The sequence below is a fragment of the Simochromis diagramma genome, unplaced genomic scaffold (assembly GCF_900408965.1).
Source record: "Simochromis diagramma unplaced genomic scaffold, fSimDia1.1 OVJJ01000596.1, whole genome shotgun sequence".
NCBI lineage: Eukaryota > Metazoa > Chordata > Actinopteri > Cichliformes > Cichlidae > Simochromis > Simochromis diagramma.
In genome coordinates, this window is record NW_024387245.1 from 7,683,907 (window position 1) to 7,709,966 (window position 26,060).

At 41.0% G+C, this 26,060-nt stretch overlaps 1 protein-coding gene across 1 annotated transcript; it reads left to right on the forward strand.

Moving 5' to 3' along the window:
• Positions 1–217: 217 nt before the first annotated feature.
• On the forward strand, positions 218–23,571 carry prlra (prolactin receptor a). Its single transcript, XM_040000836.1, has 10 exons — positions 218–344; positions 1,650–1,930; positions 9,709–9,803; positions 10,120–10,252; positions 17,624–17,793; positions 18,810–18,979; positions 19,185–19,326; positions 19,882–19,978; positions 21,508–21,577; positions 21,688–23,571. The coding sequence occupies exons 3-10, from the start codon at positions 9,731–9,733 to the stop codon at positions 22,729–22,731; spliced, it is 1,899 nt and encodes a 632-aa protein (XP_039856770.1). The 5' UTR covers positions 218–344; positions 1,650–1,930; positions 9,709–9,730; the 3' UTR covers positions 22,732–23,571.
• Positions 23,572–26,060: the final 2,489 nt, after the last annotated feature.

A 26,060-nucleotide genomic window follows, 5' to 3' on the forward strand; every position in this document is an offset into this window, starting at 1 on the left:
ATTTTATTATCAATATTATTATCGTGACATATACACAATAGCGCCTATTTCATTACCGTTTTCCAGGACCTTCTATTCTTTTGGCCCCCATCTCTGGCATAAACTCACATGTGGGCTGGCATCTGAGCCTGTTAGATCTCTCTAGGTGTGGTTTCCAAGAAAGTAAACACAATGAGAAGAAACGAAATTTACGTCAACAGACAATGATCGGATACACGTACGATCCCTAAAGATCCCGAAAGGAATCTGTTCCTGTCTCCGTCTGTATCCTCGCTGCATCCAGAGTCGATTTGGAAACAAAGTCGCTAGAAGTGTATTCATTTCTGCAAACGCTGCAGCGGCAGGTTTGGGATCTTTTTTTGCAGAGATACACATAGAGATACTTGCCGTCTTTCAAGCGGGAACATAATGTTCAGGGTTATGCTACATCCTGTTGTAAAGTTTCAACAATGCGCCATTCTTTCAAGTTATTTGCACGCTTCTGTGCAATTTTCTGTTTTACTCTTTTTTTATATACAATTAAAAAATGCACTCAGTTTTTTCCCATTCAATCTCTGCAGCTAGTGGTAGCTGACTCGTCCTGTGTATAACCTATGTGAGGATGACCCCGTATAAAGGCCTGAGGCTGATGCTGCTAATAAAAATGGAAAGAGAGAGAGAGAGGGAACAGTAGGGACAAATCTTCCACTCACACATGGCTGGAGCATAAATTAAAACAGTGAATCACGGGCGGACGGTGTCGCCTATGAAGAGGGGAAGAAGGACTTCAAATAAAGCCTACCGGGAGACCTTACAATGTTTACAGCTCCCCGTGAGAGGACAGGACGAGCGCTGTTTTAGCAGGACACATTGTTCTGATTGTCTGATTATGTGTTTTACAATGTTTGTTAATACACAGAGGGGGTAAAAGTTACTAAGGTAGCAGCAAAGAGGCCGTGGCTCTCCTCAGCTTGAAACTTGTGTGGTAGTAACCCTTACCAAACCATCAGTGCCGAGTCTTTGACGCACTTTCACAAGATTTTCATTAAAGTGCAAAAAAAAAAGGGAAAAAGAAAAAAAAAGTGACTAGAAAAGATAGAATATCACATGTTACATTCTTGTAAGAAAAAAAAAAGCACATGGGCGGGCAATTTGCCCCCACAACCACACGTATGCACACACAAAAGCATGACACTTAAAGCACATAGGTACAAACACCATGAACAGCAGGTAAATAACAGTCATCTCTGTCATGAACCATGTGGGGGTTTAAAAAAAAATTAATCCAAATGCATGTTGTTGTTTTTTATGTCGTTTTTGTGTGCAGGGCATCCACCAGACGTATACCTTCACACACAAACACACACACACACCTGGCCATTTATTTTGCTTTGCGCGATCGTTGATTTCCTGGAACGTTACCTTAACCATAACATGTAACCAAATTCCTCAGGGTGACACAAACACGTGTACAAATAAGGGGGGGCAGACAGACAGAGACAGAGGGAGAGGCAATACTGTCAGCACTTATTTCTCACTGATTAAATATTCATAAATCAACTTTATCTACAAGACTTTACACTAAACGTATTATTTCTTCTTGTCTTTTATTCTTTCCCCCACATGTCGTTACGCCTTCTGATGGCTCCATGTCAAACTTGTTCTGCCAGTCGGTAGTACTTCCTCGAAACCTCAGGTCCGCGGTGTCAACCTTAACCGTACATGGGCGGAGCTGCCATACCACACCCCACCCTACCCGGGATCAGCGCAGAGCTCACAGTGGATGTTGGCGATAATCTCGGTGACAGGACGGCTGAGCTGACCGGCGCGCGCTCCTCTTCTCAGCTGTCGGTGAAACGCGTTAAATCACAGGCACAGGTCGGTGTCTAAAAGCCCGCTCGCCTGCGGCGAAGTCGCTACGGCGGCGGAGACTGAAAAACTTTCGATCCAGGTAAGTCATAAATGCTCTCTATGCATACTCCATATTTTATTATCGGGAACAAGTGTGCGTGACGTGGAGGTGACCCGGCGCGCTGCCTGCGGAGTTATAAAAAGTGAGTGTAATAGGATTTAGTTCTGGATGAAGACATATTCCCTTGCTGACAGCTGACACGCAGGGGTTGAGATTGTCGTCCTCCCTCCCGGTGTGGGAGGATGATGATGATGATGCGCGGGGTCAGAGGAGTAATGAGGTTTCCTGTGTCTGTTCCATGCTTTATTGGCTTTAAGTCTAGTTAGGAAAAGGTGAGGAAGGCCACTGGCCCTTATAGCCTCAAGCTGATCAACTCAGTACTGGATTACAGTGTTAGTTCCCTGCAGCTCATCGAGTCTTTCCGCTATTAGCAACCCACACTGAGGCTTTATAAAACCACAGCTATTGCGTGCAGATTGGTGCTGTGATATAAAGTCCATGTAAGTTTCATCACTTCTGCCGTTTTGGCTTTTTTTTGTCACGCATGCTGCAAACCAAGAAGTAAGGATCACAGTTGAAGAGCAAGGGCAGTGCGAGTGTTCCAAGATCCAGCCTGTTCAGTTTAACAGATATCATTTGTGTGTGCGTGTGTGCATGTTAGGTGCATGGTTGACTGGCTTTATATTAACATCCATAGTAGCTGGTGCTTTTGCGGCAACTGTTGCTATGGAAAAGGTTGTAATTGGCGTCGAAATTAGTGATGACTCACAAAAATTAAGCGCCTTCAGAACCTCTTTTCCAATGCTGTTTTGTAAGGGAATTACATGCTGATACACACTTCTTATAGTTTCCAATTAGGCATTCATTTTGGTCTCCCACCACTTTCCAAGTGCATTCAGCCCAGTTAGTTTATGCTTTTTAATATTTCACAAGAAGAAACCAGACAGAGGTGCACTGGGATGTCAATATACACCCACTATAAGAAATGCACAAGGCAGCAGATACAATTAAACGCTGTTAGAGCCACCTACATCAAGTCTAACATATGCCTTAGATATTTAAGGAGACATTTCACTATCAGAAAATTGTTACAACATTAAAAACATGGAGCTTTAGACCAACTAGATTTGTCATAGAAGCTCCCAGGAGACACTCGAAGGAATATTTCTCTTCAAAGACAGACGCAAGACGGCCCTAGTGGTTAATAAATACATGTTATCCCCCTATCGCGCAAACCAAGCAAGGCCGAAGATCAGTGGGATCATTATTGCTGCAGGTAGTGAGGAGTGCGTGGTCTGACGTCCTTAAATCTCTTTTCCTGCATTTGAGTGGCTCAAAAACACAAGCGGTCACAGGATACAGGTTGGCCAAGAAAATGAGGCAAGTATAATTTCACAAGCGGCACCTTATAATGCAACAATGAAGTAAAGCTAAAGAAAAAAAGCTGTTCCTGAAAGAAAGAGGCAACCCATGATGGATTTTCTCTGTGATCTGTACTTAAGAGTAAAGAGAGAGAGCAGGATCTGTTTTTACTGTTTTGGTTCTGTTTTAGCTGCTTTGCCTTTATTGATATGATAACAGATAAACAATGGACACTGCCACTGGTCTAAGCATTTATCCTAGCAGCACTCAACAAGCCCAGTTCCGAGTGATGGATTAATGCATCCACAGTCTGTATGTAAAAGAGGATGGAAATAGCCTTTAGCAAAGGCTGTTGTGACACCTCAAGCTGAGCATTTTTGCCATTGCCGTCGTGGTGTTTCAGATTTGAAATTTTAGGAACACGAGGTGTATCTGTCTGACAAACAGAGGGACGCTGCACTGCCCGTAGTTACCAGTGTTGAGCACACATTACAGATTGTCCTGCTTTATCCATGGGCTGCGGGCTATTTAGACAACAAATTCATTAGGAAAGCGATGACCGAGATTACGGAGCAGGGCTTGTTTTCCCACTTTCCCTTGTTTTTCAATGTCCGCACTTCTTTTTGAAACCAGAACATTGCCCCCTGTTAGCCATTAGAAAGAATGCAAGTTAAAGGCCCCCATCAGGCCCCATACACTGTATTTAAAACAAAACAAAACAAACAACTAAGAGTCTTTATGAGATATTTTAAATGTTTTACACCATTTTATGCACTATGCACCCTGTCTTGAAGTAGGTAAAAGAGCAGGTACTTAGCAGAGCACTTAAGGTGCCCATACCTTAGAATTAGTGGAGCTTAGAAGAAGTTTCAACAGGGAGGCAGCTTGCTGAATCTGGTTTTGGTTAAGATGGCTGGTCATTCTTTGATTAGCTAAGCAGATGTTATGGAAATGTGTCACACAGTCATGTAAATAAGTAATGGAAGAAAAGACAGGACTACAACAAGCTGGGTGGGCTTTTCAGGCCCATCCACGTATCAAAAGTTTTATGCTTTGATTGCTAAGGAGCATTCCAGATTCTCACTGTGCATACGATTTGCCCTCTGGTTGTCATTTAGTCACCTCTAAGTTAATACAGGGAGTGCAGAATTATTAGGCAAGTTGTATTTTTGAGGAATAATTTTATTATTGAACAACAACCATGTTCTCAATGAACCCAAAAAACTCATTAATATCAAAGCTGAATGTTTTTGGAAGTAGTTTTTAGTTTGTTTTTAGTTTTAGCTATTTTAGGGGGATATCTGTGTGTGCAGGTGACTATTACTGTGCATAATTATTAGGCAACTTAACAAAAAACAAATATATACCCATTTCAATTATTTATTTTTACCAGTGAAACCAATATAACATCTCCACATTCACAAATATACATTTCTGACATTCAAAAACAAAACAAAAACAAATCAGCGACCAATATAGCCACCTTTCTTTGCAAGGACACTCAAAAGCCTGCCATCCATGGATTCTGTCAGTGTTTTGATCTGTTCACCATCAACATTGCGTGCAGCAGCAACCACAGCCTCCCAGACACTGTTCAGAGAGGTGTACTGTTTTCCCTCCTTGTAAATCTCACATTTGATGATGGACCACAGGTTCTCAATGGGGTTCAGATCAGGTGAACAAGGTGGCCATGTCATTAGTTTTTCTTCTTTTATACCCTTTCTTGCCAGCCACGCTGTGGAGTACTTGGACGCGTGTGATGGAGCATTGTCCTGCATGAAAATCATGTTTTTCTTGAAGGATGCAGACTTCTTCCTGTACCACTGCTTGAAGAAGGTGTCTTCCAGAAACTGGCAGTAGGACTGGGAGTTGAGCTTGACTCCATCCTCAACCCGAAAAGGCCCCACAAGCTCATCTTTGATGATACCAGCCCAAACCAGTACTCCACCTCCACCTTGCTGGCGTCTGAGTCGGACTGGAGCTCTCTGCCCTTTACCAATCCAGCCACGGGCCCATCCATCTGGCCCATCAAGACTCACTCTCATTTCATCAGTCCATAAAACCTTAGAAAAACCAGTCTTGAGATATTTCTTGACCCAGTCTTGACGTTTCAGCTTGTGTGTCTTGTTCAGTGGTGGTCGTCTTTCAGCCTTTCTTACCTTGGCCATGTCTCTGAGTATTGCAAACCTTGTGCTTTTGGGCACTCCAGTGATGTTGCAGCTCTGAAATATGGCCAAACTGGTGGCAAGTGGCATCTTGGCAACTGCACGCTTGACTTTTCTCAGTTCATGGGCAGTTATTTTGCGCCTTGGTTTTTCCACACGCTTCTTGCGACCCTGTTGACTATTTTGAATGAAACGCTTGATTGTTCGATGATCACGCTTCAGAAGCTTTGCAATTTTGAGACTGCTGCATCCCTCTGCAAGATATCTCACTATTTTTGACTTTTCTGAGCCTGTCAAGTCCTTCTTTTGACCCATTTTGCCAAAGGAAAGGACGTTGCCTAATAATTATGCACACCTGATATAGGGTGTTGATGTCATTAGACCACACCCCTTCTCATTACAGAGATGCACATCACCTAATATGCTTAATTGGTAGTAGGCTTTCGAGCCTATACAGCTTGGAGTAAGACAACATGCATGAAGAGGATGATGTGGACAAAATACTCATTTGCCTAATAATTCTGCACTCCCTGTATTGGCTTCAGAAAATGGTGCCTGCCCATTTCATATCACCAATGGTTAGTCGGCCTGTGATGGCTTTAAGTTGCTGAAAATAGGGCATGTGTAGACCCCCTAAAGAGCATTGTTTTCACTAGGAGAGAAGAAGAAGTTCGTCCGCACATGATTGGGCCTTTCTTACTTTTCCAAACCTTCCATTTGGCACATAACACATGGAAAAACACAAAAAGCATAATACGGACTTTGATACATGTGAAAGTTGTTGCACTGACTTTATTCAAGTGATGAATAACCAGATTGGTGGGCTGTGTTTTTCTTTAAAAAGAAAAAGAAGAAGCCAAGCTGTCATTTTAGTGGGATGCCACTATATCCTAGTTACTGTGTAATTTAAGCCCTGTCAGTGTATTCAGTGTTATCGTGAACCTTTTCCACAAGTGCCACAATGACAATAAAAGCCTGGATCCCCAGCAGACCTTTCGCTCTGCTGGTTATTTATGGCAAAATATGGACTGAAAACAGCTACCTACAGTACAGTGAACCTTCTTAAACACAAGCACGGGTCAGTGTCATTTGCCAACTGTGTGACTTAAAGTTTGTCCTAACAAGGTCAATTGAAGCGATCAAAGGCCGTGTTTCTGTTAAGTTCAGAGGTTGTCTTTTTTAGATTTGTTTAAATTGCTGTGAAAACTGCTCTGACACAACTTTGCATGTCGTTTTTCTGCTGGTTTCTACCCTTGATTGTTCCTTGAATTCCACTGGAACTAGTGTTCAAACCGGTTTTTACTTCAGTACCAGGAAATGTGTTTGGTCTGTTCCAGTCTGAGCAGGAATGCAATCCGAGTGATTTATGGTATCTTCTTTATATATTCTTCACCCAGACTGTGCAGTAAGTCATGGTCAGAAATACAAACTGTACTGTACAGTTTATTATCCTTTTACAAAGATAATTAACTTTGCGAGCTAGATCATGGCAAACCTGCGGGCTTGTTAAATCGATATCTTCTCAACGATACTGCCCCGAAACGCTCAAATGTATTAGTGCCTCCGCAGACGTGCTTACGCCCCAAGGAGGGGAAATTGTTATTTTCTAAATATGGACATAAGTGGATGCGTAGTAAATGATTGAAAATATGTTGGGCACTTTGCATGCTCAATCTCTATAACCTTCCAGGAGAGAAAAACAGGTTCCCAGAAACACGTCTCCCATAGCTCAGCTGTGTCGGTCAGGTCTCTTGAGAATAGTGTGACCCTGCATAAGAAAGGAATGTTCTTTATTCATCAGCTGTGCAAAGGTGAGCTGTTGTGCTGTGGAGCTGTTGTACAACCACATCAGACGATGCTTCACTGCTTGCATTTTACCACCTCATCATCCAGCACGTGTACCATGACACTGGAAGACTGCTGACAAACAAAAATCCTGAATGATTTATAATCTCTAGCATGAATCTATTTTCACAGTAACCCGACTGAGTGATTTTGGATATTTTTGTCATGCGTCATCTTTACATTGCGTGTGGAGATCATGCTAAAACCAACAGAAGGTTTATCGGGCATTGATTTCCCAGCTTTTCATTTTATTTCTATTTTTTAGATGAAACCTTATGCACAACAGCAACTCTACCACCTCTCTGCACGTTTGCCTTTTTACCTTAGAGGTCGACAGTAAATGCAGTTACTTATTTACAGATCACGAACAGACATGTCTGGGTTTCATTCTCAAGACGTGCAGCATTTTTTTTTTTTGAATGTTACATTACATGTTAGTGACTCAAATGCTGTTTTTTTTCCATAATGCATGATGCAGGTCTCATCATAGTCAGGAATGATATTAATAAGAGGCGAGATGTTAAAAAAGTACTACAGCAAACTTTAAAATTCATAAATGTGGTGGTAAAATCTTTTGTTTGTTTATTGCAAAACACACTTGAGAATCCATACAGTGAGGATTATTCAGTAATATTGAGGGAAGAGCTTCACTCTGTTGGCCAGCACTTTTCCAGCTTAGCAGCTTATTCAGTTTGGACTACTGGTTATGTAAGAAGGCTATATGCAGCAGGAGGCTAATCCAGTGCCTTGATCTTAATGCCAATTATCAGATCATGGTGACGTTAGTAAAATGAAGGCACAATAATAATAATAAAAAATTTTTTAAAGTTAGTAACAAGTTAGTAATACTGTAGGTTAGCATACCACACTACACATAATATGACAGCACATGCCCAAGCACACCTGCGCCTTACACCTCAGCACGTTGTTAATGTAGAATTTACCTGTTGTGAAACACATGCCATTAAAAAACTTGACGTATTTCATGGAAAAAAGGTCAGTCTGTGCCTGTGCTTGTCTAGTTTTGTGTTTTTTCACGGCGTGTGTTAGGTTGTCATTCTTAGAAATAGCATGTCATGACATGTCAAGGTGACGGCAAACATGCCACGGACATCTAGGAGATCTCTTGAGTCAAGGCGGCACCTTTTAAAACAAACAGCTCAGTTTGGACACTTTGTAATGAAATGGTTATTTTATATTCTTGATTTAAAAAAAGTCTAATCACAGAACAGGGCCTCTGTCCTGTTTTTTATTTTTTCACGTGCAAATAAGAAGCAAGTTGCACGCTACCCTTACACAAATTTTCTCATTTTTGAATCTCCCTTTTTTGTAGTTTTTCAGAGCTTTGTGTTGAAGAAAAAGTGTTATTTGCATATTTTTGCATATGCTCAGGTTAAACTGCATCAAGTGCTCCCTTAAAACACACACAAAAAGCACTTCAAGTGTGATCATGCCCCTCTTTATATTTGATCTTTTTCTTGGATGTACTGGTGGTTGGGGGTTGGTCAAAGGATCCTTGCATTTGACATGTCAAATCCTGGCTTAACAAATGTTCAGGCCCAGCAATGAAAGAAAAGGGAGGCAGCATGTGAGATAACATGTGAGGGAAGTTTTGTTTTTTTTTTTTCCTGTCAGCCTTATCGCTCATGCAACATTAGCTCTCCCATCTATTTAACCTCTAACTAATACCCCCTGCATCTACCCTACCCCTGCCGTCCAATGGCTTTAGAGATAAAGGGTCGTGCAGAGTAATAACTGATACTACATCAGCACATGCCGAAGCAAATGCAGATTTTCCAGTCATGAGAAGATGAGTCAAGCCAGTCTCCAGCAAGGCAAATCAGCCTCCTGCTGTGTGTGTTGTCGGGGCAAAAGCCCGACCACAGATTATGCAATCAGTTACGCTGTGTGTGCCAGCTGGTAGAGGTAGTCAGAGACAGAGTGGATGCTTTTTTTTTAATCCTTAGTGAAACAGCACATTATCCTCTAGAAGGTGTTTCGTCTTTCATCAGTTTTTTACTCTTCGTTTACTCAGATACTTTGTTTACCATTTTGGCTTATGATTCATATTCATAGCAACTGATCGAAATGGTTTCTCAGCATAAACTGATCCAACGTATCCGATATTGGATATTTCTTTACCACTGACTATAACGTTATTTCACCTGTGGTTAAAATCTTTTCACACCGTCTGTTTCTAAATGCGGAGGGCTTTGAACTAATTTTAGCGCTGCATGTAACACTTCACCGTCAAACAGGTTAGTGTCACAATAAGAAACCACACGGGCTGCATGTTCCAGTTTTTGTTTGTCATTCAAGTGTGTTGTAACTCAATACAAGATGTGCAATCAACATTGTGGGTCAACTGATTTGTCCAGAGGGCAGATCAGACAAGTCCTCCGTCTTCACCTTTCTTTCTTCCTTTCCTTCTCTCGTTTTTTTCAGCCCAACAAGGTTTTGTGGTGCAATGATGACGAAAGTCAGAGAAGTTCTCCTGCTGTTGTTGCTGCCAGCCTTTGTGCCGCACACAGACGGAACGCGTAAGTGTTTTGGCTTGAAACTCAGTCTTAGCACCTTCTTAGGTTTCTGACAATGAGCTAAGATATCCAAGAGGTGTGATCTAGCTGGTTAACACATGAGCCAGATCTGCATAATTAATAAGCACTAAGCAACGCTGAGTTTCATCTGTGGATATTTTTTGGGTTTCATATTACTCTCAACTCACGTTAAAGTTTTATTTCTTTCATCTTCTCATCTAATTTAAAATTTCGCCTTTTTTCATTGCTTAGGCTTGACACACTGATGTAGTCTAGTAAATTCCTATGTTTCCTTGTTTCCATCTAATATCTGTCTTAGGTTATAGCTTACCTGGCAAGCCCACAGAGATCAAATGCCGTTCTCCAGAGAAAGAGACCTTCACATGCTGGTGGAAGCCAGGATCTGATGGGGGCCTGCCCACTACATACGCTCTCTACTATCGAAAAGAAGGGTGAGAAACTCGCGCAGAAGCGCCCAAGCTTGTTATAATTTTACTTCATGTTATCTAGTAGCCACAAACATTGAGTAATAGTTGTTTTTTTTAGTTCATTCATATAAACACAGATCATAATATTAGTATATCAGGGCCCTTTACATAATGTATTATAAAGGGAAGTGTAAGCACCTGGCAATTGTTAAAAAAAACGATTTTTCATATTAATAAAAAGAAGAGTTCCATCAGTACAGCTGGCACAATGGGATGTTCTTGTTTGTGGTTTATTAAATGGCAACAATCCAAACGGTGTCAGAGGATAAAGATTGCAAAGTGCTAAGAGGTGCCCGTGAACATGGATTTTTAAATACTTCAAGGTTGATACAGATGTACAGAGGAGTGGGATTACTAGCTTATTTAACTACAAAGTGAAAACACAGTTTGTAAACACTGTAAACAATCCAGGCAGGCCTTGGTCATGCAGTGGTTAATAAAGGTGTGATGGGGAATACTATTACGACTGGAGAACACCGGGACACTAAAAATCTACTATGAGTACACCGAGAAGACTGATTGGAAACAGGTGTTTTAGATTAAAACAAGTGATACTAATGAGGGCAAAGCAAACATTGAAAAAGGCAGGAAAACAATCAAAGGAAGTCAAACTGACAGGAATATAAGAAGGCAAAAAAAACTACACCCCCCAATAAAATAACAGAGAAAAAATGAACAAAACTTATATTGTATGTTAGGCTGCATGTGCTGCATGTGAAGAGGCTGATAAAAACTGAGCCACACATTGACAAGAATGATACTGAACTCCTGATATGCAAAGCATAGGGCCACATAGTGTCATGGTTTTACTGTGGCTGGACTCAGAGGGAATCAGACAAGTGACATGAAGTTTAAAAGGTTTATGTACAAAGTATACAAAATCAGTACCTGGCTGATGACCTGTGTGGAAGATGACCTCTGTATTCTGGAAAGGTGTGGGGAGATTAACAAAGGGAATTAGCAAAGTCGGGCAGAGAGAATCTGACTGCAGTAGCTCAGATTGTCTTTGAGTGTTTACTTGTCAGCAGTGAAAGTCGGACTGAGAAAGTGGTTATTGGCAGAAATCTGAGGGAGGCTGAGGAGAGTTGTTGGAGAGTGGTCCGGCAGGTGATTTTCAGGTAATTCCTTTTTTTCAGAGGAAGTCATGTAATTAAAACTGTGACTGTGATTACCCAGCAGTGGCTCTGTTCTTATGTTGCGGCTTTTGAGCCGGGTCGTAACATAAGTGGGGGCTCGTCCGGGATATTTGGACATTTTAGTGGAGACTGAATGTCAGTTTGTTTTGCTTTTAAGTGGGTGAGTGATGGTGTTCAGTGTAATTGAGCAAACTCCCTTTAGTAAGTGTGTTTCAGCTGGGTGGCTGTGCTGCCCTTCCATCGAAGCACTTGTTTGTTGTTTTGCTTTATTGTTTTAGTTTATTGTGTTTGGTGGCTATCCTGGGTGGGGGTATGCTTCAGAGTTTGGTAGGAGACTATATCTCTGGTCTGCTGCCTGCTCTCGAGTTCGCGTTTAAAGTTGCCTCGAGCCTGGTACACCACTGAAGACTAGGGTAGGAAAAGTAAGGGTTTTGTTGTTTTTAGTGTTTTAGGCTGGGAGTTGCACATAGTAAATCAGTGGCACCAAACTCGGTAGGAGGTTTGAGACCATTCATGATTATGGTCTGTAGTTGAGGCAGGTAGGCTGTTTTTAAGTTGGCATTGTGTGTACACCATGTGTGTGCATATGTCAGTGTTGGTAGATGCTAATGAGAACCTTGTGAGGTGAGCGTTTTGTGATGTGACCTTTAGTGTTGTGGGGAATATGGCTATTTTGTTGGATCACTTGTGAGTGTTGTTGGCCAGGTGATGGCAATAACACTGTGGGGTGCTGAGCCACCCTTGATGTGATCATTGTGTGGCCATAGCTCTCTATTTTGTGGTTGGTCACTAGTGTGCTTGCTTTACTGAACTTTTTAGATTAAAGTAACTTGTTGTGGTATAGAGCCACTTGTATGTGACTGTTTGTGTGGTGGAGACAACAGATCACTTAGTTGTGATTATTTGTTGCTACTTTTGGTTTTGTGTTGTAGCAGATCAGGTAATCATTTTGGGTTTGTGACTGTTGTGCTCCTTTGTGTTGGTCACATGTTACTTTTTGTCTGTTCAGTGTGGCAACTTCAAATCCTCATGCCCATCCATGCTTAGAGATGCCAACTATAACGTGAACACTGTGCTTCTGTTAGCTTTAACTTTTATTCCAGGTTTGTGGGTCAAGGAACTGAAGGCTTCAGAGGGGCTTTTAATAAATTTAAGGGTCCTAGAGGAACCCTTTTAAGGGAGGAGGTGTTACGTCCCTCTGCAGCTTCTAATCGTCTCAGTGTTTTCAGCTGGTGCTAATTGGCCACACCTAGTCAGGTGTGGATTAAAAGCATACCTGAGGCAAGCTTTCCGGCAGTGCACTAGTCTTTGCCTTGGTGGCACCAGCCATTTTAGCCAACCTGGTTTTCCATTTTAGGATGAAACCTCTTCTCACCCACACTCTGTTATTCATCTCTGTTTTTATGTTGCAGCTTTTGAGCCGGGTCGTAACACTCTTAAACTAAAAAAAAAAAAAAGATTGTCAGGGTGAGGTTAGCCTAGCGCTAGCACCCAGGGCCTCGCAAAATGCTTTCCAAGCTTTAGAGATGAACTGGAATGGCAAGATGAGTTCTGGTTCATCAGGGTCTGACTCTGTGGAGAATTGACGAGACAAAGCATCAGGTTTTACATTTCAGGAGCCAGGTAGATAAATTATGGTAAAGTTGAAATAAAGCCATACATATAAAGAATAGTTGCCACTTTGCTTGTCTTGAGTCATTTGGAGATAAACTAGGTTTTTATGATCAGTCAATACAATAAATAGTATTTCAGCTCTCACAGGCCAGTGCCTCCACTCCTCTAAAGCTACTTTGATAGCAAGTAACTCTCAGTTGAATACGTCATAGTTTTTTGCTGGAGGCAAATGCCAAGAAAAGAAGGCATGCGGCTTACCGTCGGCTTCTGTACATTAGCACTGTCCCCACCCGAGAGACCCGCTTCAATAATGAATTGTTTTAACAGATCGGGATGGTTCAGTACAGGTGCAGAGTTAAATGTTTGATCTGCTTCCTGCTTCCATTTCATTTAAATGGCCTGGAAAAGGAAGTGAGTCGGTTAATGGTACTGGAGCTTGACTATAATTCCTGATGAAGCAGCATTTAAAGTTTGCAAATCCAAGGAACCGTTGTAGCTGTTTCCAGGATGTGGAGACAGGCCTGTCAGTTACAGCTTTCACCTCCGTCTCCAAGAAAAGTCACATGGTTAGCATGAATTCCACATTTTTTGGCCTTAACGAAGAGTTTGTTTTCAAGTAGTCTCTGTAGTACCTGCTTGCAGAGACATGAAGTTCTTCGAGGGTCTCAAGGTATCATCCAAAAAACAAACAAAAAGATGTTTCAAACGTCTCTTAAGACATCATTGACCAGGCCTTAAAGACAGTGGGGGCATTGGTTCAACTAAATGTCATGACCATATATAGTGACCTAATGGAATGTTAAATGCTGTCTTCCATTCATCCTCCTCCCGGACGTGGAACAAATTATAAGCATTACGTTGATCTAATTTTGTGAATGCTGTGGCTCACAGGCTGAGGTGATTAAGGGAAAAGGATACCTATTTTTTACAGTGATTTGATTTAACCCTCATAGTCAATGCAGGGTCGCTGAATCTCTTTTATTTTCTACAAAGAGGAAACCCGCACCCACTGGAGTGGAGAACGGTTGAATGATGCTGCTGTCAAGGGAGTCCTTGATGTATTTATCCATGGCAAGGTGTTTAGGACCGGAAAGACTGTATAGACGGCTTGAGGGAAGAGGCACCCCTGGGAGGTTGTTAATGGCACAGTCGTAAGGGTGGTAAGATGCAGAGATTGGAAATGGTCCTATTTTCTTGTACACGTTCTCTGACGTGGGTATCGATAAGGTCAGCAAGGGCTATAATTCCTCAAAACACTTAGACTTATTGCAAGAGGCCAATTCATCCTTCATTTGCTCATTAAGGGTATCATACAATGTCCATTTTAGGGCTTTTTTCTCCAACCCTGTCTCAGCCATTACCCTGAACTCAGTAGAACCTCTGCTACAGACTTTGATGTAGGTTGAATACATGTCAAGCTGCTTCTTCCTCATTTAGAGAGTGTTCACAAACTAACTTGAGATTTCTTAATGAATAGTGTGTAGGACACAGACTCTATAGGGTTTCATAGTAAATATGCTTTAGTGTATTTGAGTGCCCAGACCCTTAACAGTAGTATTTTGTGAACAATTGTTTGAGAAGGCCCGTGGAGAGCACTGAAACAGTAGTGAGTACCAAAGCAAAAATCCACCCCAGTGACCTGGCTCTCCACCAGATAGTTCAGGTGAGATAGGGATGGCTGTGAAAAGGCAACTGCATCAGGAGAGGGCACACTGACCTGAACCGGAGCTTCCGGGATGGGAGAAGGTGACAGTTTGGAGTGAATTATTTACAGTGCATTACCCATCTGTTCTACCCACTGATGTGTTTCACGTAGCTGCTGAACTATAGATGTTAAAGCCTTCTCATGTTCACCTAATACAGTCTGCTGCGTCCATGGGTTGTCTACATCGTTCTGTCAAGGTTTTACTGTGGCTGGGCCCAGAGAGCAAACTCAGGCAGCTGACATGAAGTTTAAAAGGTTTATTTACAGTCCACAAAATCAGTAAGTGGCTGGTGAATAGCAGGCCGAGAGAGGGGTTGTTGGTAGGCAGACTGGAATCAAAGGACGACTGAGGAGACTTGAAGGAGAGTGGGCAGGCAGGTGATATTCAGGCAAGTCCTTGTTTCCACAGGAAGCCTCAGAATTAGATTTGGTGTACTGTCACTGTCCGGTGGTAGCTCTTGAACTCCAAAAAGGTTGACAGGTGGGTGTCTTGATGAGCTTGCCAAGAATTCCAGATGGACAACACGGAAGTAGACAAGAAGCAGGAATCACTAATCGAAACAGCTGCAAACAAACGTCAAACATAAGGCTCTAATTTACCACCATACAATGGTAATTTACCACCATACAATGGTAATTTACCACCATACAATGGTGGTAAATGGTGGTAAATTTTACCACCATTTACTGTCCACCCATGGGCAGTGGCAGGAGCAATCCGCCCACAACTCAACCTGAGAGCAAAGAGGAAAAGAAAACAGGGAGAACAAGTCTAGCCTGCCTTAAACCTAACAGAGAGAGGAGGGCAAAGTTAACGTTCCTCATATCTTTTACTAAGGCTCTGATTAGCTTAGCATAAAGGCCTGAAGGTGATGCACATCTATTTTGTCACTGCTCCCTGCCAAAAACTAGTCCATCCCTTAACCCTCTATGACATATAGTCCTTTTAGAGGGCTATGACTTTTGAGGTTCTTTTCCAACTATTCCAGTCTTCAATGGCGGATTATTCATCTTCCTTAATATAACACGTAAGCTAACTTACATTATTTTCTAATACTCAGAGTACAGTAGAGAAGATATGACAGTGGATAAACCATGGCATGAAGGCACCCAGAGGTTGAAGGCCACTTCCTGCTGGGAAACACCAGCAAGATCCTGACATTGATCTAGATGTTACTTTGGGCGATAAGAACTACCTAAACAAATTGGCAGTCCTTGTGTTGTGGTGGTGGTGGTGGGGGTTTATGTCTTTTGACCGTTTTCACAATAATATAATGCACCATGCTACAAAAATTGTTTTTGAGGTTTAACTGTGAAGCTCCTCAGATCCGAAACGATTTGGATATCACACATTTTTGCAATAGTGAACCACCTGTTTCACCAGCCTGAATATGTACTAAATATGTTAATCAGTAATTTTGTTCTTGCATATATTTTCTTGCACCACAACACAACGGTTTTGTGGGAAATTTCATGAAGAAAATAAAAAGTAAAAGATTTTTCATCACATATTTCACCTGTAAGAGACACATCTGCAGTGAAATTGGCTGCAAATAAACGCTGCACTTTCACAAACCACAAACCTTGAAGATTCAGCAATTTCCTCTGCTGTGATGAAACTCCATCACTTTGTGATTTTGCTAGGAGAAACATATATTGCCGCTTTCAGTTCGGGAGCTTTTTGCCTCGAGTCAGTGGCTTCCAATCTCTGCTGGTGTTTGGACTGAGAAAAGAAATCACAGACTGGCTCTTTAAACTACACGAAGAAGCTCTCAGTTCTCCACCGCTCTTGAGATTGTCTCCCTTTAACATCAGCTTTCCTGTTTTGTTCCCCCATACTTGTACTATTGCAAGTGCAGCAGAGGTGTGCCTGTTTGTTTGGTTTGGTATGTGCAGGGGCGGGTTTCACTGCGCACATATCATGTCTTAATTGTGCAGCTTGCAAACATGTATGTACCCAAAGTTTTCTTTAAGAAACTTAAATTGAATCATCATTATTTTAATTTGATGATCTTGCATTTAATGTTCTGCCTAAAATGCTTTATGGCGCAGATTTATTGGGATAGGTTTTTCCACTTAGTCAGTTTTGCCATGGCTTCCTGACACATCACATGTGCTTCTTTCAGTAACTCTATAAATAAATCAAAGTAATACCATTATAATGCTATATTATTGGTGTAGTATTTTGTATTGTTTCTCATTTTTTCATGTCTTCTTGTATTCAACTTTCAGTTCACTGTGGTATAGTGTGTAGCAGCAGAACAAATACACTTTGATTAATTGGTTTGTGCAAGTTCTGCTCACCATAGAGATGACATGAGTCACTTTCCCCACTTTTTCTGAAATCAAACCAAAGTTTATTGATTTAATTTATTTTTTCCATCTCCAGCTCGCATGCATTTGTCGCAGGCAGCTTTACCAGCATTCAGAGGCTCACATATTTTTCCTCATGTTGTCCGCACCTGAACATGTCCCCCGACCAGTCGTCACTAGTTACTGCGACAGCAGCAACAATTTGTTTCCCGTGTTCTATATGCAAACACTCCCAGTTGTGTTCATTATGACACCCAGGTCTACTGGGATATGAACCTGCAGTTCAAACAGAAAACAATACCAAAGTTATCTTCTGTGTCTCCTTTAATTAAATACAACATCCTAGCAGCTTGACAGTAAAAAAAAAAAAAAAAAAAGAAAGAAAAAAGATGGCCTCCACTTATTTTGCAGTCACACTTTCTCGCCATCTGTCTCCTCTCGTCACTCTCACACACATATGCAGTGTCAGGAATAGGGAGGATGTACACTGTTATTTTAATGTGGCTGTGCAAGCACAATGCCAGCGCACACCTGTGATTGCATGCCGCTCCTCTGCCTCTCTTGCAGTTCTAACGTAGTGCACGAGTGTCCTGACTACCACACAGCCGGGAAGAACTCCTGCTTCTTTAACAAGAACGACACCGTCATCTGGGTCAGCTACAACATCACCGTGGTGGCCACCAACGCACTGGGCAAGACCTACTCTGACCCTGTGGATATAGACGTGGTCTACATTGGTGAGGGGACTGGGGGCAGGGGTGGAGGGGTTTTCATAATTTCACCACAGGGATTAAAAAAAAGCAGCTCCACAGCTGCTCGGCAGCACACTGCGCTACACTGTGGCAAATGCTCTTGGAGTTTAGTCACCCCCTCCTGTTATGCTGTAACTGCTCACTAAAGGTCACCTTTTAATGTCCACAGTGAAATTTCCTTTGCAGCGATTAAAGGACTAGCTGATGCACGATCTACAAAATCAACTGAAATTAAGTTTAGCATTAACTAATGCTAAATTAAACAAAGTTAAAACATTCTTGTGTTTTGAAATTGTAACAAGAATTTCTTTTACCTCCTTATCATTTATGAGCTTCTAATGTGTTTTTGGTGGGGGCCAGTCACACTTGAGCGCGTGCACGCTTGTTTACTGCAATGGAAAATCTGCTCTCTTTTCTCCTGCTTCAAAAATGCACACTGTCCAGTTATTTTAGACAATCATTTACTTCACTAACAGAAATAAAGTACTTTAATGCAAGTAATTCAATACTTTAGTAAGAAGTAGTTCCATCCTTCTAAACAAAAAGTATATTCATGAAATATTTAAAATGGGAGAGTAAATTAACAGAGAAGTATTCATCTCGTCCTTGAGCCTCCTTAACTGGAAGTGTGTCGAGTTGTTCTGATCTGCTTATCTTTTTCTTTGTGTTACCTCACAATTGTCAGATATGTGTCTCCACGAGGATAGCGTAAAGCCCAAACAGTGACATTTATCACTACTATATGTCATAATACACACATCGACAAATACGTTGAAGGTCATTCCTGCAATGCTGGTGCTTATCCGCTGGGAGTGTCCTTTTGTTAGCTGTGTAACAGCTGATAATTCACCCTGCAGTGTTTTCACCTGCTGCCGTTCACAAGCCCTGTTGATGCCTATTGGTTTTTTTGTTTGTTTTTTCAGTAATACAATCTTTATTCATTGTTGGATTTGCTGTTGCTCTGTCTTTCTTTCATTCACATTTTCTCTCTTCTGCTCCAGTCAAGCCTCATCCTCCAGAAAAGCTTGAAGTGACAGTAATGAAGGATCAGGGCTGGCCTTTTCTTCGAGTGTCTTGGGAACCACCTCGTAAGGCTGACACCCGCTCTGGTTGGATCACTCTAATCTATGAGCTCCGCGTCAAGTTGGAGGAGGAGGAAAGCGAATGGGAGGTACGTAGGTCTCAGCGCATTTCAGGGTGTGGTATGCTCTTTGAAGTATTTGCCTTTCAAATTTGAAACTTTGTTCTAGGCTGGTGTAAGGGAACTACACGATGTGTTAGTGAAAGGACAGGTTTTTGAACATTTCAAATCTGTATATTGGCAGCCTGACAGACTAACTGATTTGTGTGTTTCTGTTGACTATGTGTGTTTCCAGAATCACGTTGCGGGCCAGCAGAAGATGTTTAACATTTTCAGCCTGCGGTCAGGTGGTACATACCTTATTCAGGTGCGCTGTAAGCCCGATCACGGCTTTTGGAGTGAATGGAGTTCCACTTCCTACGTCAAAGTTCCAGAGTGTAAGATATCCGCCAACTGTCTTTTGCATTAACTAATTATTATATATTGTATAGGATATATTTATTTATTAAAGGAACAGTTTAACATTTTGGAATCTATATTACACCACTTTCTTGTTGAGAGCTACTCTTATAATCTGAAGCACTCAGTTAGTTTACCTTAGCATGAAGATTAGAAGTTAAAGAAGGAAGCTAATCTGGCTCTTTGCAAAGGAACCAGTTTAACCAATTTAATTATCACTAGAAATCGTATTCCTTCATTGTGGTTTTACTGCCCTTTTTTGCAGGATATTTATTTTTCCAAGGGGCCACATGACAAACCGGAGCTGGACGGTCGCACCAAAAAGTGGAATTCTGCTCAGTATTATAATATTTATAAGTTTGTTGGTACGGCCCTCCACAACAATCCCAGTTGTCATGCAGCCTCTTGGGAAAAGTATTTGTTTGCCTCGCTTTAGCATGATGTAATGATAATAAACCCAGGAAGAAGAAAAAAAGATGGATACTGCGTTGTTCTGCTGAAGCACCCACACATTGTTATGTTGCGTCTTTCAGATCTCCATCGGGAAAAGTCTGTCTGGATCCTCATTTTAGTCTTTTCTGCCTTCATTTTACTGATCCTCATATGGCTGATACACATGAATAGCCACAGGTAACAATGATCTTCTTAACCACTTTGCTTTGTTAAAATGCTGGTTATTATTTATTTAAATGTATTGTTTCTGTGCAATTTCAAAACGTAATAAGAAAGTACGCCCTCAATCAGATACAAGCTTTTATGTATAAGGACAAAACAACTGTGATGATGTCTTGAAAGGTTAACGCAACCTCATATTAACAACAGCAAATGACAAATGACATAGACTATGTCCCTTATTTAACAAATATTAAGCCAAAATGCAGAAATTACTGCTTCTATAGAAATTAGGACGGTAAGTAGCAGCCAGCTCCTGATAATCAAATGCAAGTGTGACGAACAGAGGTTTTGTCAGATTTGCTCCACAGTACCACATTTAGTGAAAAATAAACACAGAATTTCAGCACAGGGGACTCATAGCATCTGTCAAACACAGCGGTGAAGGGCTGATGATTTGCGCTTGCTTTGCAGCCATAGGGCCTGGGCATCTTTCAGTCAAGGTCGATCATGAATTCCTCTGTATACCAAAGTATTCACACGTGAGGCCATCTGTCTGACAGCTTGGCTGAATCTAGGTCATGAAACAGGACAATGATCCCAAGCACAGCAGCAAATCTACAGTGGAACGGCTGAAAAAGAGAAATTAAGAATTAAAGTGCTGTGATGGCCCAGTCTCAAAGTCCAGCCAGACCTCAACCTGACTGAAACGCTGTGATGGGACCGTAAAAGAGCTGTGCATAAATGAATACCTGCAAACCTCAGTGAAGAGAAGCAATGCTATAGAGAAGAGGGTGCCAAAATCCCTTCACAGTGAAATGAGAGATTGACAAAGTCCCAAAGAAAACAATTACTTTAAGTTATTGCATTAGTTTTATTCGTTTTTTAAATAATTATAGAGTGTAATAAGTCATGAGCTTTTGTCCATCAAAGCTTGCATTTACCTGAGCTTTAAGACCTGCTAAGGACTACATAGTTATTTTTAACACTGTGATATGCAAAACCTTAGAATTGACTGAGGATGTAATTATTTTCCACCATGACTGTACTTTGTCATATGTTACATAAGCCCAAAGCACTCTTCACACTTACATTTAGATCCTACGGTAGAATATTATTACTAAAATACTGCAATTACTTAGCTCTCAAATTATTTGAAATTCTTTACATTTTTTTATGAGTTGTGGCTGAATTATCCCTTTACCTCAAGAAAAATCAATACTCCACAGTGGTGCCCATTTTTCACACTGTCTGTTCTGTAAACCCAGACATGGCTAAAGGATATTTCTGTGCAGAGACTTCAGTCCTTCCTTTGTTGTAAAAAACACAGAATGATCTTATTCACGTGTATAAATTTCCATTAGTAGGAAAGAAAAATCTGATTAAATGTCTCACAGGTAATCAACTATAAATAACTGTATTAGCTCATGCGATAATGTGACCATTCTGGGCTTTGGTAGCATACTGCAAGTAAAATACTGACTATAGTCATCACATCTGTGATTCAACTGCTGCTAACAAAGCCTTTTGTGTGTCTGTGTGTAAAGTCTGAAGCACTGCATGCTGCCGCCAGTCCCTGGTCCTAAAATCAAAGGCTTTGACAAGCAGCTTCTCAAGGTAAAGGGGTAACATTATGAACACTGTCTCGATGGCTACTTATTCAGACAAAATGTCTATTTGTATAGTGCTTTCTATTTGCATTGAGTAGTTTTACTCTTTGTGTGCAGAGTGGCAAGTCTGACGAGGTGTTCAGCGCACTGGTGGTGTCTGACTTCCCACCAACCACGTCTAACTATGAGGACTTGCTGGTAGAATACTTAGAAGTGTATGTGCCAGAGCAGCAGGAACTGATGGTCGACGAAGGCAAGGATCATGACGGCTGCCTGAAATCCATAGGCTCGGCATCCGACAGTGACTCTGGCCGGGGCAGCTGTGACAGTGACAATCTGTTGATGGATAAGAGTGGCGCGGCAAAAGAGGAACAGCAGCAACAAAATCAGGAGGGAGATCAAATTGGGACGGAGACACAAGGGCCCAAAGAGGCCTGGGAGAAGGAAACGATGCTATGTGCTAATGAAGATGTAGTTAGCCCCGATGCATCAAGTAAGAAGGTTAAGACCTGGCCTTCTGCGTTTTCCCCAGTGACTCCTTACAGCCCAAGCCCACTGGATCCACACAACTCACTTGAGATGCACAAACAGAATTGCCTTTCTGACACCCAGTTTCCTCCGGGCTCCCCATCCTCAGACCACTGCATCAAAAAGGCTCTCCAATCAAGCTACTGGGAGGTCTGCTTTAATAATAATCAACCTTATTCCCAGACAGATGTCCACCAGCAACTCCAGGCCCACGGTGATCGCAACATCTCAGCCATCAATGACGGAAATGCGCCCAGTAATCTGCTGTTGCCCACCCGGATGACTGAATATGTTGAAGTGCAAAGGGTCAATGAGGAGAATAAGGTGCTTCTCCATCCTATTCCTTCAGGCCATAGCCGTGAAGAAGCCTGCTCCTGGGTAGGACATGGAGACAACTACAGCAAAGTGAAAGGGGTAAACAGTGACAATGTGCTGCTGCTCCAGAGAGAGGTGGTGGAAGAAGAGAGCATGGAAATGGCTGGAGCAGCCGAGAGCTGCTACACATCTTCCATCGCTATTAACACTCCTAAGCCAACAACCTGCAGTCACATTGCCCTGCCGGTCCAGGAGGAAAGGGTTCTGGCAGTAAGTGGGTATGTCGACACTGCCACTATGTTCTCCCTGGACACTTAGTAGACATGCCAGCCCAAATTGGCAGTTGTAGAACATTACAAGAGGCGGGGACTGAAAGATACGAAAAAGCACTAACACTCCTTAAAAAAAAAAAAAAATTGCCAAGACAATGTATATTTATTTTTTTATCTTCTTCTCCTGTAAGAGACATGTCTTTGCTGAGGGCGGAGCAGTAACACACTATTGATTATCAAATAATTGTTATTGAATATCTTGACTAATGAGCTTAATTGAGTTTTGTAATTCTTCTAAAAATCCACGTGGTACTTTATATGAGCATCCTGATTGTACTGGATGTCTATCATGAACCATCCTCTCTGGCACATAAACGTTGTTTTCATCGATCCTATTGATATACCGTATAGTAATTGTGATTATCTGTTAAAAACTGCAGAAACCCCGACCTTCTACTTTGTCTCAGTTTTTTGTATGTGAGTGTATTTTCCCTTTTCCTTATAGATACCAACACTACATTTTTAAGCTGCTTTCTCTAAAGCTACAATATGTATAGCATTAAAATTAAAAACAAACACAACAAAACACAGCAAAAGTGAGAATGTACTGCTCTATTTTTTCATTCAGAGAGAATGAGAATGTTTTTCTGTAAGTACACCTCCTGCAGTTTTAATCTGCAAAGATATTTAGATTTTTGGAAGGCGAAGTAGTGTTGTATTACTTGGTATGGTAACGTACAACACTGCTCTTTATTTCTGTATGCACAGATGTCTGTATAGCCTACACGTACCTATATAAATATATGTATAGTTTTAAAATGAAATGTAAAATCTTTGTGGAAAGTCATGTTTATAACAAAATTAAAAAAAAACCTCAGTAATGGAATTTTGTTGATTTTTTTTGTGTCCTAATTTGATAATTACATATGTGTAATTATTACTTGGCTGACAACATTAGTAATGAAAATACATGTGGAAAAGTATGCATTTACCCAGCAGCAAGCAGGGGTGGCATGTTGTTTAGAAGCAGCCCAGCATAAGGTGGTATTCAGGCCCCTGGATTGCTTTGCAGAGTACTCATTAATAATTGCAAATATTTACCAAAATGTTATTGCAGTGTGGTGATCCAAGCATTACTACATTGAATTGGTAAAATATGAAAAGATCAAAGAATTTCATACATTTCAATCATAGAAAAGTAAAATCAAATTTTTGTTTAGTTACTAAATACATACTAAAGATCTTCTTTGCTGTTGTACATGCAGTGGTGATCTGTAAGGCTGTGGGATAATCAACGATTCTTTTGTTTTTTCAAATTTGCAAAAAAATGAATAACGTGACAAAATAAGCAACACAAGTGAATTTAAAACGCAAACGAAAAAAGATAATGAATTATGTACTTATGCAATCCACTCAGTTTCTGATTCAGTTGAATTCTAGGATTAATTGGTCATCTAGCACCAAATCACAAGAACATTCTCATCAAGGGTAAAGCGCCCACAATATTAAAGAGAAAACAAATCAGACAACCACACATGAGCAAGCACGTGTGGACTGAAGCAGTGGCGGTCCTAGCCTGTTTGGCGCCCTGGGCGAACACTACCTCTTGCCCCCCCCCCCCCCACACACACACACACACACAAAACATATTAAGGATTGTACATTAACATAAAACTGTTGTACACACACACACATGTGAAGAGAGAGAGAGAATGCATAGTATGCAAACGGCTACCAAACAGCCATCATAATTTGTCATACAATGAGAACAGGACAAATCAACAATTGACAATGACTAATTAATATTAAAATCTGTAACATAATGTATTGTTTGGAGTTTAGTCTGTTACTGATGCTATTTTTACCATTTTTTCTTGGAGCAACTGTAACTCACATTATTTCCTTAGGGATTAATAAAGTATTCTGATTCTGATTGTTTCAGGATGACCTGCCATTATCCAATGACACATCTGCTTACCTGTATCTTTTGCTCGTTTCTCCTCCTCTTCTTTTCTATTTTTTCTAAACTGAGGACCTGATGGCTTTGAACTTTTCTTGTCCATCTTCAATTGGTTTTAATTTTGCACTCCAGTATGAACACAAATCCCCCAACTCGAGGATCACCACAACATAACCTAAAAGACCTACACCTTAGTTCACAGATTCACTTTGGGTGCATTTCTGAGATTTCACACAACCCAGGATTCAAATCATGAATCCATAATGGGCTTGGATTTACAACATTATAAATAAAATGTGCTCTATTTGGAAGCAGCAGCCCCGCCCCCCTCCCCTTTCGACAGCTTGTGTGAGACTTTAAATCATCAAACTGTAAATTTTAAATTGTTATTGATCCCTTTACCCCGAGTCCTAAAGTGTATATTTATTTTCTTACTCTTCTTATATATTTTGTTTGTTCACTTGCACTGCTGTAACTGGAGCCTCGTCGTCTCGTCTCTCTATATACTGGACTGCAGAGATGGGCAGTAACGCGTTACTGTAATCCGATTACTTTTTTCAAGTAACGAGTAAAGTAAGGGATTACTATTGCAAAAACGGTAATTAGATTACCGTTACTTTCCCGTAGGAACGCTGCGTTACTGCGTTACTAAAACCGTGATTTTTTGCGAGAATGTCTCATGACAGTGATGTAAGCAAGTGCGAAGTTGGTGACAACAGCTGTGTGCAGATCAACAACCGACAATATATCGAGTGCGGGAGAGAGTATGAGCGTGCAGCGTTTAAAGCGTGGAAGTACTGACCTTACTTTGAGTTTGATTCCATAAAAAGTGACAAAAACATTAGTGTCCATCGTGTGTGGGAAGAAAACTTCTTTTTACACCGAAAAAACCCCCTAAACTTCCAAGCAAGCACAGAGTGCGCTACCACATAATGGGAAACTCACAGAGAAACTCGCGGATTCTTCAACTGACCGCTGCGGCACACCTGCACCAGGGTAAACCTCCGCCTACCCAACTCCTGCTTTACAGGTGAAAATAGAGCAAAAGGACCGCTAGTCTTTGACTTTATTTATTTTCTGCTGTGTTTTACTTGCATCTATTTGAAAGACTGAGTGTAAACACACAAAAAAAATTATTTTATGTGCTGGAATGTGCAGAAAATAGGTTTAAATATTAAACAAATTTCTTCCAGTCAGAGAATTTTGCGTATAATTAAATTTTTGCTTGATGCATAAAGTTAAAAGATTAAAACTAATAAAACAAGTTTTAAAAAAGGGACTTTTCCATTTGATTACATTTTGTATGATGGATTATGCAGAAAAAGTAGAATTGGGCTGAAAGATCTATCGCTTTATCACCTATTCAGGTTGTAAATCGTGTTTTTAAAAAGTAACTAAGTAACTAAGTAATTAAT